The sequence below is a fragment of the Cherax quadricarinatus genome, chromosome 65 (genome assembly GCF_038502225.1).
Source record: "Cherax quadricarinatus isolate ZL_2023a chromosome 65, ASM3850222v1, whole genome shotgun sequence".
Lineage (NCBI taxonomy): Eukaryota > Metazoa > Arthropoda > Malacostraca > Decapoda > Parastacidae > Cherax > Cherax quadricarinatus.
Genome location: NC_091356.1, coordinates 7,593,836 through 7,606,186, shown reverse-complemented (window position 1 = coordinate 7,606,186; position 12,351 = coordinate 7,593,836). Strand labels below are relative to the sequence as shown.

Here is a 12,351-nt window from a genome sequence, read left to right as displayed (position 1 = left end):
AACCTCCAGCTATGAGCCTATCTTCGTCTATATTGTGTGTCATCCATCACTTTTTCCTGTTTCGTCTACGGTTTATAAAGTAGAAATTTAGCACCATCCATGTTCATTACTCTTTCAGTTCTAACAATTTGCCTGTTTTACTTTTAAAGAAAGCCTTGATAAAGTAGACACATGTGCCACTCTTGGGTATCTTTATTGAGGAAACGTTTCGCCACACAGTGGCTTCATCAGTCCATACAAAGGATAATCTTGAACAGGAGGAGAATGAGGTAGTCAGTCCATCAATCTTGAGTAGAATACGGCATAAGCGCGGAGAAGGAGCTTATAAACCGTAGGCAGGAGAGGTGCAGCAGTCGTAGGTGGTGTCACATTTGCTCAATGTGGAAGTAGGCCGTGCCCAAGGGTTAGGCAAGCGAAGAATTCCCAAGAAGTTGCAGTGTCTGACAGGATTGTAGATGAATGGTTCAGAGAACCGACACGTGTCGGTTCTCTGAACCATTTATCTACAAAAGAAAACCTTGAACTACTGGTATCAGTAGTTTAGGGCTTTCTGCTTGTCATCATTTTTTTGCCATCACGTTCACTATCATCAGTTCCAAGCGCAGGTACATATACATGTACCTGTTTATAACCTACAGGTGCAGGAGCCGAGCTATGCTTCTTTTGCCCTGTCTATTAGTCAGTCATAAGTTTCCTGTTGTAGCATTCGCTGTCTCTTGGATCACATTCCATCAGTCTATTGCACTTTGTGAATAAATATTTTCTGTTCTTTAGGCACTTTTTTCACCGTTTATATTTGACTTTTCAGCCTGTTGATGGTGCTCCAATCTTCCTTATTTTTTTAGTATCTTATAATTATATATAGGTACGTTCATATCGCCTTTTCAGGTCATTCAAAGCCATATACTTTCCGTTTTATGTCTTCATAAGTAATATTCTTTATTAGGAAGCAGTTTCTTGTAGTGATTTTTTTCCGCTTTATAAAACAATTTTGCAGATTATAGTTTTGGTCTAATATATGCCGCGAATTTATTAGTATTTGACCATTCATATATCTAACAACCACTTGGAAATAGTGCTAGTATAGCGTACGAGCTTCTCACAACTGCGTTTGTGGTCTTCGGTGATAATCTATGCGAGTCTATGTACGCATAATACCAGAGAGAGGAGAAAGATCGGCATCCTGTCAGATCTCATCTCGAGTGCGCAGAATTTCATTATAAAATTACATTATGTAGCACTGATGTTTACAGAAGAAAATTGCCTGATAAGAATATTCATTACTTGTATATACCCGCGAGAAGATTATATACTGAATCATTGAGTGCTTGAAACAGATTACACGGAATATTAGTGAGTTAATATTGGGCTCATTGATCACTTTGATGAACGCCATGCAGGAAATATGAAACAGAAATATTCATGAGGAAAATTCCGACCAGGATGATAGCTTCATGGGCAACAGATGAGAGTTTTACGACCATCTTCCTCACTGATCAGAGCAACTATCAGAATAAAACCTAGACTTTCCCGAGAACTGTTCATGCAGACAGCCAGTGGCAGGAGAACGATGTTGTCATCGTGCAATCCGCCTTCAGCCGGATTACTGTAAAAACGGTTTTCGTTGCGTTACCTGGCTTTGCAGGAAGTTTTCTTTCGGCCTTGTTAAAACAATGTTCTCAACCTGTTAGTGTGAGGGAAACAGTTTTGGACGGCATCTTCAATGCAATAGTTGAGCTAGCATTGAAATCTAGTATTTTTTAAGAGGTTACTCAAGGGGATGTAGTGTGCTGTCCTGGGTTAGTGTGTGAAACTGTGAAAAAGTCCGCTGAGTTTTCCTTAACTGTCAGTGTAACACAACACATACGATGTAGAAATGGTATGATGATACCGACAAGATGTGGAAAAAAGACACTTATGTACAGTCCAGGACAGTCAACAAAGTATATTTGGGGGGAACAGCCAGATCTCTGGACATTAGGATTAGAGAACACAAAAATTATTGTAATAAAGTTGGTAGAATTACCGACAATATGTGAAGTAAAAGGACACAAGTGCAACTAATGTGACATTTTATTGTGGAAACGTTAGTTGCACTTGTGTCCTTTTACTTTACAAAAATGATTGCAGGATTGATGACCGTAAAAACACGTGCTGTCAGTAACACTTTCATTCAAAAGTCCGGTAGTTACAGTATCTCAGACTAAGACTGTGGCTTGACGATCTGGTTAGTCTGTCAGTGGTTCCCAAACTGGGGGTAAATTACCCCCTGGGGGTAATTTAACCATTTTTTGGGGGTAATGGAGGGGTGACAGAAAAAAAGTTATGAATTCTGAAAATCAAGAAAACAATGCGGTACCCGGTATGAGGATTATTGTTAACTTTGTCTTAGTATATAAAGTTGTAAAGTAAACCTATTATAAGTAAGTAATAAAGTTAAACCAAATAACAATAAACATCAAAAACTAATATACAGTATTAGAAAAGAAGAAATATATAGCTAAGTGTGTGGAAACCCAAAAGTATTTTGACAAGTATGCTTCAGGACAAAAGTCACTCAGTAGCCCAGATCGACCTGTCCAGTACGCGTCACTCACTTCCTGAGGCTGCCTCTATTTCACACTGTCAGTTTATCTGTGAGCATCAGCCGAGGTAGACATAAGCTGGTATGTATGTGTACTGCCCTGTGCAGTATATAGTTAGTATTTACCCACTGTTACTGTGAATTTGTAGCTATTATTAATTTTGAAGAATTGAGACACTTATGCAACATATGGGAATCTTTATTGAAGAAACGTTTCGCCACACAGTGGCTTCATCAGTCCAATACAAAGTAGAAGTGGGTAAGGAGAGTAGAAGTTTGAGGTAATCAGTCCCTCAACCTGGAATCGATGTGTTCAGTCCATCACTCTTGTAGGAAGTGCAGCATAGGGCCAGAGAGGTGGCTTATATACTGCGGTGAGATGAGTTGAAGCAGGAAGAGGCGGGATCACAGTGGGACCTGCCACTAGTGTAAGTAGGTCGTCGCCCAAAGGTTGGGCAAGCGTTGAAGTCTTTGTACCAAGATCCCATGATGTTGCAGTGTCTGACAGATGTGATGAATGGGATCATGGGATCTTGGTACAAAGACTTCAACGCTTGCCCAACCTTTGGGCGACGACCTACTTACACTAGTGGCAGGTCCCACTGTGATCCCGCCTCTTCCTGCTTCAACTCATCTCACCGCAGTATATAAGCCACCTCTCTGGCCCTATGCTGCACTTCCTACAAGAGTGATGGACTGAACACATCGATTCCAGGTTGAGGGACTGATTACCTCAAACTTCTACTCTCCTTACCCACTTCTACTTTGTATTGGACTGATGAAGCCACTGTGTGGCGAAACGTTTCTTCAATAAAGATTCCCATATGTTGCATAAGTGTCTCAATTCTTCAACTTGTCGGTTTTCAAAACCATTCATCACATTATTAATTTTATATATAATGTATGTGTGGTTCTTACGTTTTCAATGGTTTTGCTAGGATTAGCAGAGTATGCGAGGCTGTATACGTTCACGTTTAGCCATATATATCAATAATAACAACATTTTGTGAAAGGGGTAACATGCTTTATGTGGCATGTTAAATTGGGTAACAAGCTGAAAAAGTTTGGGAACCACTGGTCTATGTCATTGCTATAACTCAACAGAGCGAAGTACTCAGTTTCTCAGCATTAACGTTCCTAAGGAAGGATGTTCACCCATACTTGTCGGTGATTTCTGGAACTTGCTTTAAGGTTGTACTGCTGCTTCAGTGGTAACACTGTCTGAATCTGTTTACCGGCTGCAAGTGCCTGATCAACCACATTGTGATAACTAGGTTTATAGCAGCAACAACCTGGTTGGCAAGGTAGTCAACAAGTATGGCTGTTGACCTTAAACAAGGGACTAAAATTCTTGAGCCTAACGTAAAGAACATTATAGTTAAAAGTTGTGTATAAAATATAATTGGCTTCTATATTTGTGTACAAGACAGATTACTCAAAAATATTCAGAAGCATCATTGGCCACGTCAAATAAAATTCACTGAGCAGGTTCACTACATACACACACTCACAGGTCGAGACTGTATAAAAGCTTAATTCAGCGGATTTGAGAATCTTGTAGGTGGTCTTTTGGCATCTCAGTAAAATATGAAACGGACAGACTCGTCTCTCATTGAAAGATCCACGAGACATTCTGCCAAGGAAGGTGGGCATTCGTCCAGATTGATTCACCAACTCTAATAAATCACAGTTCCGTGACGGGAACAATTCACTGTTAAAAGACAAATTGGAGGTGAAAAGAGATGAAGCTTGCCATCTGTCATAAACCATTGTAAGACTCCTGACTCGTTAAGTCTGGGAGCGTACCGAAACGTTTAATTTCATCACTAGTTTATGGGTTAATTGCAGATCCCCCCTCCCCGTCCTTTCTCACTTACCCACCCAAACGCTGGCGATACTCACCCAGGAGGTAGTCGGTGTGTTTGGGGTCGACCTTGTCGAACTGAGCTTTGTTCCAGACGTACTCTGCGTTGAGATCGCGCGTCTTCTTATCGTGTACCCACTCATCAAGGAGGTTCCTACCGTCCGTTCTCCTTCCTCGCTGGTTCCTCTCTTCTCGGTCGTACACCGAAGTCGGAATCAGGTGGCGACGACCTCCACCCATCAGAACCTGGTGAGCGAGACAGTTGTCAGTTGTTCTTTGCTGATGATACAGTACTCTTGGGAGATTCGAAAGGGAGGTTAAACTGGAGAAGTTTGAAAGGATATGGAAAAGAAGGAAGTTGAAAATGAACTTTAAAGAAAGAAAAGTGATAAGAATAACTTTATCCAGGAAAAAAATTGTCAGACTAAAAGAAGGAACACGAATGAAGTGAATGTATTGATATATTTGAAAGGGAACGGGCCACTGAAAGATGAAGTGAATCACGAATCAGATGAAAGAAGAGAAGGTATCAGGTGTATCGAGGAATTTATGGAATGAAGTCTGCCATTATATACATAAAGCGCTAAACCCAAAAGATCTTACATAGCTGCTTATGGTTGCAAAACATGGACTTCAATGTTGCAGCTACAGAGTATTCAAAATAAAATCTGTGGAGTGGCTTTATCTGTTGTTGAAACAACTTCTGTACAGAGTTCCTGACACCAGAAAGTTATATTATCGGGTCAAACTGTCCATTACTCCTCTTCATGAAATTAGAATTATCACCAAGTGAAATTAGCAAATGTGTAAGGAAAGCCATAACAAGCAATAACAAGTCCACAGTTGTACTCGTTCAGTGTTCAAAGGATCAACACAAGTAGCCTCAATTCTTGCTCAACATATTTTTATATAGGGTTTCTGACACCACACGTAATTCATGGATCCAGTATCAAAGCGATTATTTATTCTCATTTCACAGCTTGAAGTGAGGGGATCTCATGATTTGAAATTGCAGTGTCAAATGAGCTACAGAAATTGGAAAATGATTCACTGTAAGAGTGATTAAATTAAGAAATTGAAAGAAGCAATGACTAGTATAAAAGAATTTGCAGAGAGGTTTAAAAATTGATACAAGGTTATTCTACGTCAGTGGAGAGTTAGATGGAAATGAGAGCTGGAGCTCACCTCTCCATTTGTCTAATGAGCTCACATTTTATTGCTCCACTTAGTGAGGATGCTGCTAATGAGCTGTAATGTCTGAATGATTACACTCTTGTTTTCACAGCTAACAAGAATTGGGATACCCATTAAATTATGTGGGTGGGTGGGGTGTGAGTTTTGGTTTTCTTTATCATGACGGGCGCAGCTAAGTATGCAACCAGACATAAACGGCAATGACAGGACAAAGATCTGCTCATTTGCACATTAACTAGGTAATTATACCCAGAAGATCGAATCAGGAACAGCAAAGAAAAAAAAAAGGTGTGTGGGGGGGGGGAAGAGAATCTAGCAAGGAGCGGACGTTGACTATCGGTCGAGGAAGAGGGTTTATAAATGGACAGACCACTGGGAATTGAGGATCTTTCACCACTACGTTAAAAATTCTCAATACATTTAAGACATATAATACGAACTGCCTAAAACCTCAGCATAGAAAAAGAGATAAGCAGTCTGCGTTCTAAAATTTGTAAGTTAATTCACAAGTTGCAAAATCAGCACTAGCCACTAAGACACCATTATAGCAAATACACTAAAAGTTTCCCCCTCCAGAATATCACCAATGCTTCTAGAGACGTGTGAAAACCTGAAAAAGTATAATCAATTGAACATTAAAATATGTAACGCCATCAACAGTACGCCAAACGGACCGGGCCGCGGGGGCGTTGACACCCAAAATCCCCTCCTGGTAAATGTGTATGTGTGTGTGTGTTATATATATAACCCAGAGCTGTATGCTTCTGGTGGGTTTAGCGCTTAGATATCACCTGGGTTGAAAATTTGAAGCAAATTCTAAAAGGCATTTTGAATATATAAACTAACGACTTGGAGGTTAATGGAAGCCAAGATCCTTATACCTAACACTATGCCGACTCGCCAGGAAAATCTTACGATATACTGTTTGACGATTATAAACGCCATAACTCAAACTGTCGAGCTTTGGTTTCGCGGTTCTGTTTAAGATTATAATCATAAAAAAATCAAATATTTTTTTTAAAAAGTCCAATTTGATTTTTTTTTTTTCAAAATTGGCACCTATACAGCCCAGGAAAGAGATTCTATATTTCTTGGAAAACATTTTAATAAAAACAGCAAACTTCAGAAGCGCTAAACTCTAGTGAGTTTAGCGCTTGTTTATTAAAAGTAAAGCTTTCTTTTAATAAAACCTTAAAACATTGAACGTTAGAAAATTCATTTTCTTAATTTTAATAATTATAAAGAAAACTGGAATAAATTCAAGTCAGTTACTGGAGAATGCTTGTTCTAATAGGCTTCAAACTTTCAATGTTTGTAACCTTTATTATAAGCAAAAGCAAGCGCTAAACCCACAAAAGAATTTTCTTTTAGCAATGTCAGTAAAGTTTTAAATTTACACTCAAACCGTCTAAACTCTTTCTTCACATTGAATGCATAAGCATTAATGTTTTAAGGAGAACAGAAGGTGCAATTTTGGGTTATAAAATTGGATCTTATACAGGCCAATAAGAGAGCGAACCTAACGTGCAGGAAAATTTAAGGCCTATACAAAGAAGCATTTTCTAGTTATTATATTTATCCTAACAATTACAATTTTTTTTAGTTTAGTATACCTGTATTGACAAATTTTCCGGTGGTCTTTCAACGAGCACGCAGAATTTACCCCCAACATAGTCACTACTCTAACACCCTTACATTATCTTCCCTCCTCGCTGACAGCCCCACCTCTGACAACTGATTAATTACACGAACTTTGATAATTCTTCCTTTAACACTCCTCACACCCCTTTTTAACTCTCCCTCTATTATCCTCACCACCCTTACTATACTATGATCTTGCAACACCCCTGCTCTGCAAAGCTGTAACACCCTATTGGGTTTAGCACTTTTTGATTATAATGACAATTTTTTTCCGCACAGAAACGGAACTAAGGGATTCACCCTCAAGGCTGGTGGACTAATCACTTCAGAATTATTTTTGTCTCCAGTGTTATGTTCGCCTTTATTCGAAGCGTTGCTTCAAAGGCGAAACGTTTCGGGAACAAATATAGCCAAGGCAGAATCGAGTTGCATGTCTCACAAAAAGTAACGGAACTATAGCGTATTGAAGGTAAACAACTGGCATTATTCTGGTAGCACTACCAGCGTGTGGTTATCGTGACTACTGTTATACTACACTCTACAGAAATCCTCCTCAAAAAGTAAACCCATTACTCACATTCCACAAACTGTATCCTTAATTCGATCAAAGCCCTTGGTCATATATTACTACAAAATCAGACTAAAGGGTAAACATCCACACTATTTCCTCCGAAAAACAAATCTGGGTTATTAGGTAAGTACCCAGGAGGTAGAGTGGGTCACCTCCCGGATATGTTTGTTCCCCATAAGATATTTCCTGCCACGTTAAGGTATAACATACGTTAGGGTAACCCTGCAGTATTGTTATGTCCTGTATGAAGCTCGACTCGGACGCCTCACACCCCAATGTCTATTCATGTAGAAAAAACTAATTGGAATCTACAAAAAGTGTCTTTTGAACATTTTTAATGATGGCTCTGGGTACGGCAAAAGAACTATATATATAGTTTATAGTATATTTCTTTATACATACACACAACGAGGCTGGCCGAGGGGTAATGATGGGGAGGAGGAGGGGTGTGACGATGGCGGTCACACTGTGGTTGGACTAACACTCAATTAACAAGTGTGGGCATAGGTGAATACAGATGAAATTGACAATATTGTGAACAATGCAGAACCATCACAAAACGGAAGTGATTGGTGCGTGTTATATATGTTTGTACACACACACTTGATCAACAAACTCAGCTACCACACAGCTCTCTGTACCCGCCCAGCTCCCTGTTCTTGTACCCACCCTGCAATCTGAGCTTAATACTCACATTGATGTTCTTGCCTGGCTCGTTCTCAATGAGCTGTCTGGCGATATCCTTGCAAGAGGCGTGAGAGTGGGCGGGGATCTTGGCGTCGTCTTCCCAGTATCTTGAGGGACTGCGGGCGTAGAGGGCTGAGGGCGTGCCATGGGTGATCCTGGTATTGGTCACGATGCCAGTGCTCTTCCCTGCGGGAGGAGAGACCACCTGGTGAGCAAGGCAATGTCAACTGCAGTAGGAGGGGCTAGATGTTTAACTAATAGAAAAAAAGTGGAGAGGAAAGAGAAAAATGATGAGTAAAAGCGAGGAAGAAAGTTATAGAGGAGAAAAGGAGAGAGGATTGGAGTTAAAGAAAAGAGTGCTTGGGAGGGAGAGGGGTAGGTGGTATGGGTGGTGGTTGCGGGCCAGGATCATAATGGGATAAGGATAGCGTTCATATCAATAATATAGTTAACCACCTTATCTATATCAGTAATGCAACTTGTCAGTACTGTGACTGCACTTTAATACATCTAGATAACTTCGGATACTTTCATCAAGGCTGTACTGCTTCAGTCATAACTCATATGTGAAGTTCTTTGTAAATACACCCGTTAAAAAGTACTTAAAACACACACTCCGCCGGGCCCTCCCCTCTCTCTTTTACCCATAAATCCTCTCAACAATTTTCTATACTCTCACAGCCTGTATCAATCTGACCAGACCCCCGCACACTGCTCACCCTCTAAGGTCTCCACTTCCCCTTCATCTCACCCAAGTACTCTCTCCCGCCGTATTGAACCTGTACCTTCACCCACAGCACCACCATCTCCCCAGCTCACCCACTCCTCCATTTAACCCTGCCTCTCCATATTTTCAAGCAGCGAAGGCCCCCGCCAACACATCAACACCAGTTGCACCCTACCAACAAATGTTTGCTCCCTAGATTTTCTCACCTTGTCTCTCGAAACGTTTGTTATTCTCGGGAACTTTTGTATCATCTTCACTCTATGTTTGAACTCACTCCTATTAAACTTATCCCCACACATTCATTTAAAAGTAAATTAAACCTTGAGTTAACAATAGTGTGTGTGTCTGCGTAAGTAATGAAATGCTGGGTGCGTGTCCCTTAGAGTTACTCAACACCTTGTATGAGTCCCATTCTGCGTGAAGGAATGACAAGGGAAACACATCTAGCTTTTGTTCACACTGTATAATTCTTATATAGATTAGGGTAGCAGAACACGGTGATGTAACCAATTATGCTGAATAAACTATCATCATAGCCAAGCGCTAAACCCCTAAGGGTTGAATAAACTATTTTTTTTATGCTGCAACGGAAGGTAAAAGACTCTCACGCCAGTAAGACCCTCACCGTCGTAAACGCCTCCTTCTTAACTGCTGTAAGAGGCCAAACTACAACATTACGAACGAAGGAGGCTGACAAATGGTGCAGCGCTCACAGACGACACAAGATGTCTGCTAAGCAACATTTACCTGCTGTTTGGTAATGTTTGGACGATGCCCCAGGTGCATTATTTATCCCTTTTGTCTCCTTGACTGCCTCGTGGAGTAGTGTTTGCCAGAAATTAATTTAACAGTTAATCAAGATATTTGTCTTTCTCAACATACGATTCCAGAGATTAACCGTTTATATATATATATATATATATATATATATATATATATATATATATATATATATATATATATATATACTACATAAAAGCTACAATTAGCTTAAGCAAGATGAACTAGAATGATTGTCACTCAGTGTTGTCAGTGTGGCTGACAGTCGTAACGTTATTCGGCAGTGGTGCAACCACACGTAAACACGTTATTAAATTTCTGTTGATTTTATTATGAATTTGAAAATTCTCTGCAAATCTGTCGGCAGTAATATTATTATAGAATTACTGTGTGGTCAGGTTTTTGTGTAGGTATGTGATTATTTATATATATATATATATATATATATATATATATATATATATATATATATATATATATATATATATATATATATATTGCATGCATGCAATAAGATCGAAAAAAAGATGATTTTAAAATATGCAAAACAACCACTGTGAAAGAATAGTAAAATTCCAAGCGCTTTCGTGACTACTCACATTGTCAAGGAACTGTGAAAGTAATACATCAAAGGAAGGTAATTAAAGGGCTTAGACCACACCTCACAGTCAACTTCCACAACAAAGAAACACCTGACGCGCGACAATACCGGATTCATAAGAAAAGAGGAACACTGCAGTAGGTCCGCTGGTCCAACTAGACAGGTCCTCACGACATCCAACTAATTAAATATTCTACCCAAGGAATAAGGTTTATTATTTGTCCAATGTATTATTAAATTCTTCCCAAATTTTATTAATTATAAATGAATCTAATTTATATAAACCAAAGGAAATATTCATATTATTTTCAAAACTGATTTTTATGAAACAAGATTCAATTATATTTGTCAATCATGGACTTGCTTGATACAACTTTCTCAACTTTTTGAAAATCAATTGGATGGTTAAAATCTCTCGCATGGATAGAGCATTGGAATCTTGTCCAGTTCTAATGCTATATTTATGTTGTTTTAATCTAAGTTTGAGACTTTTACCAGTTTGACCGTAATAAACTTAATCGCAAATTTTACAAGGAATTTTATAGACACATCCATCAGCATATTGGAGGGAATTCTTTATCAAAAGTTTTTTTTACTGTATCAAGATTTTTAAATACAACTTAAATATTAAAAGTCTTAAGAAGAGAAGGTATATCAACCAAGTTTTCATGGTAAGGGAGAACCAACATATTTTTAGATGAATAAGGCTGGTTGTCCCTTTTTGGATTGTAAAAAGTATTTCTTGCAATTTTAAATGATTTATCAATTAAATTTCTCGGGTATTTTAGATCATTGGATATTTCTTCATTATGAACTCTGGACTACAAATACGTAAAGCTCTCAAAAACATTGATGAGAAAACAGACAGTTTAACTCTGTCTTGATGGGAAGAATAATAGTGTATATAGGAACAGTTATTTGTAGGTTTTCTGTAAATTTTAAATTTGAATTCATTATTACTCTTTTTTTTGATGAGTCCGGTATTGTCCCGCGTCAGGTGTTTGTTGTGGGAGTTGACTGTGAGGTGTGGTCTAAGCCCTTTGATGTATTACTTTCACAGTTCCTTGACAATGTGAGTAGTCACGAAAGCGCTTGGAATTTCATTACTCTTTCACAGTGGTTGTTTTGCATATATATATATATATATATATATATATATATATATATATATAATGTGCCGAATACGTAAAACTTGCGATTTTGGATTAAACAGCAAAACTCTTCTTGCCGAATTCCCTCAAAAAAGGTTCCTTGAAGCTGGTGAGGGGGCTCTTGATCTAAGGAATTGGATCTACACTCCAGTTTCTGCATTACACTTGAATACCCCCCCCCCACGGGGGGGGGGAATGGAAGGTATAGCGCTTGTTTACAAATAATTCTTGCCGAATGAGACAAGTGAAAATTTGTGTATGCAATAATTTCGCAAAAATCATTCTGAACCTAACTAAAAATATATACTTCATTATGTTTATTAAATTGCAAACTTATCTAGAATATATTTACTTGGATTATATTAAATTACGCTTGTTATGATAAGGTTTCTAAGGTTCTTTTGCTACAAAATTATTAATTTTTACACTAACGTAAATTAAAAATATATATATTTAAACATATAAGAGAAAATTTTAAAAAGGACTTAATTCTAAACGAGTTCTTGCTAAATGACCAGTTTTACCTATTCGTGCTGTATAGCCCTTGTGGC

The 12,351-nt window shown here is 38.6% G+C and overlaps 1 protein-coding gene across 1 annotated transcript in view; it reads right to left on the bottom strand.

Annotated features, from left to right (window-relative positions):
* Window positions 1-12,351, bottom strand: part of LOC128700517 (alkaline phosphatase, tissue-nonspecific isozyme) — a gene marked incomplete in the record, with an annotated part of 275,054 nt that overhangs the window by 28,850 nt on the left and 233,853 nt on the right. Inside the window, 2 exon segments of the mRNA XM_070098903.1 lie at window positions 4,487-4,694; window positions 8,549-8,727. Coding sequence (XP_069955004.1) covers window positions 4,487-4,694; window positions 8,549-8,727 — 387 coding nt within the window.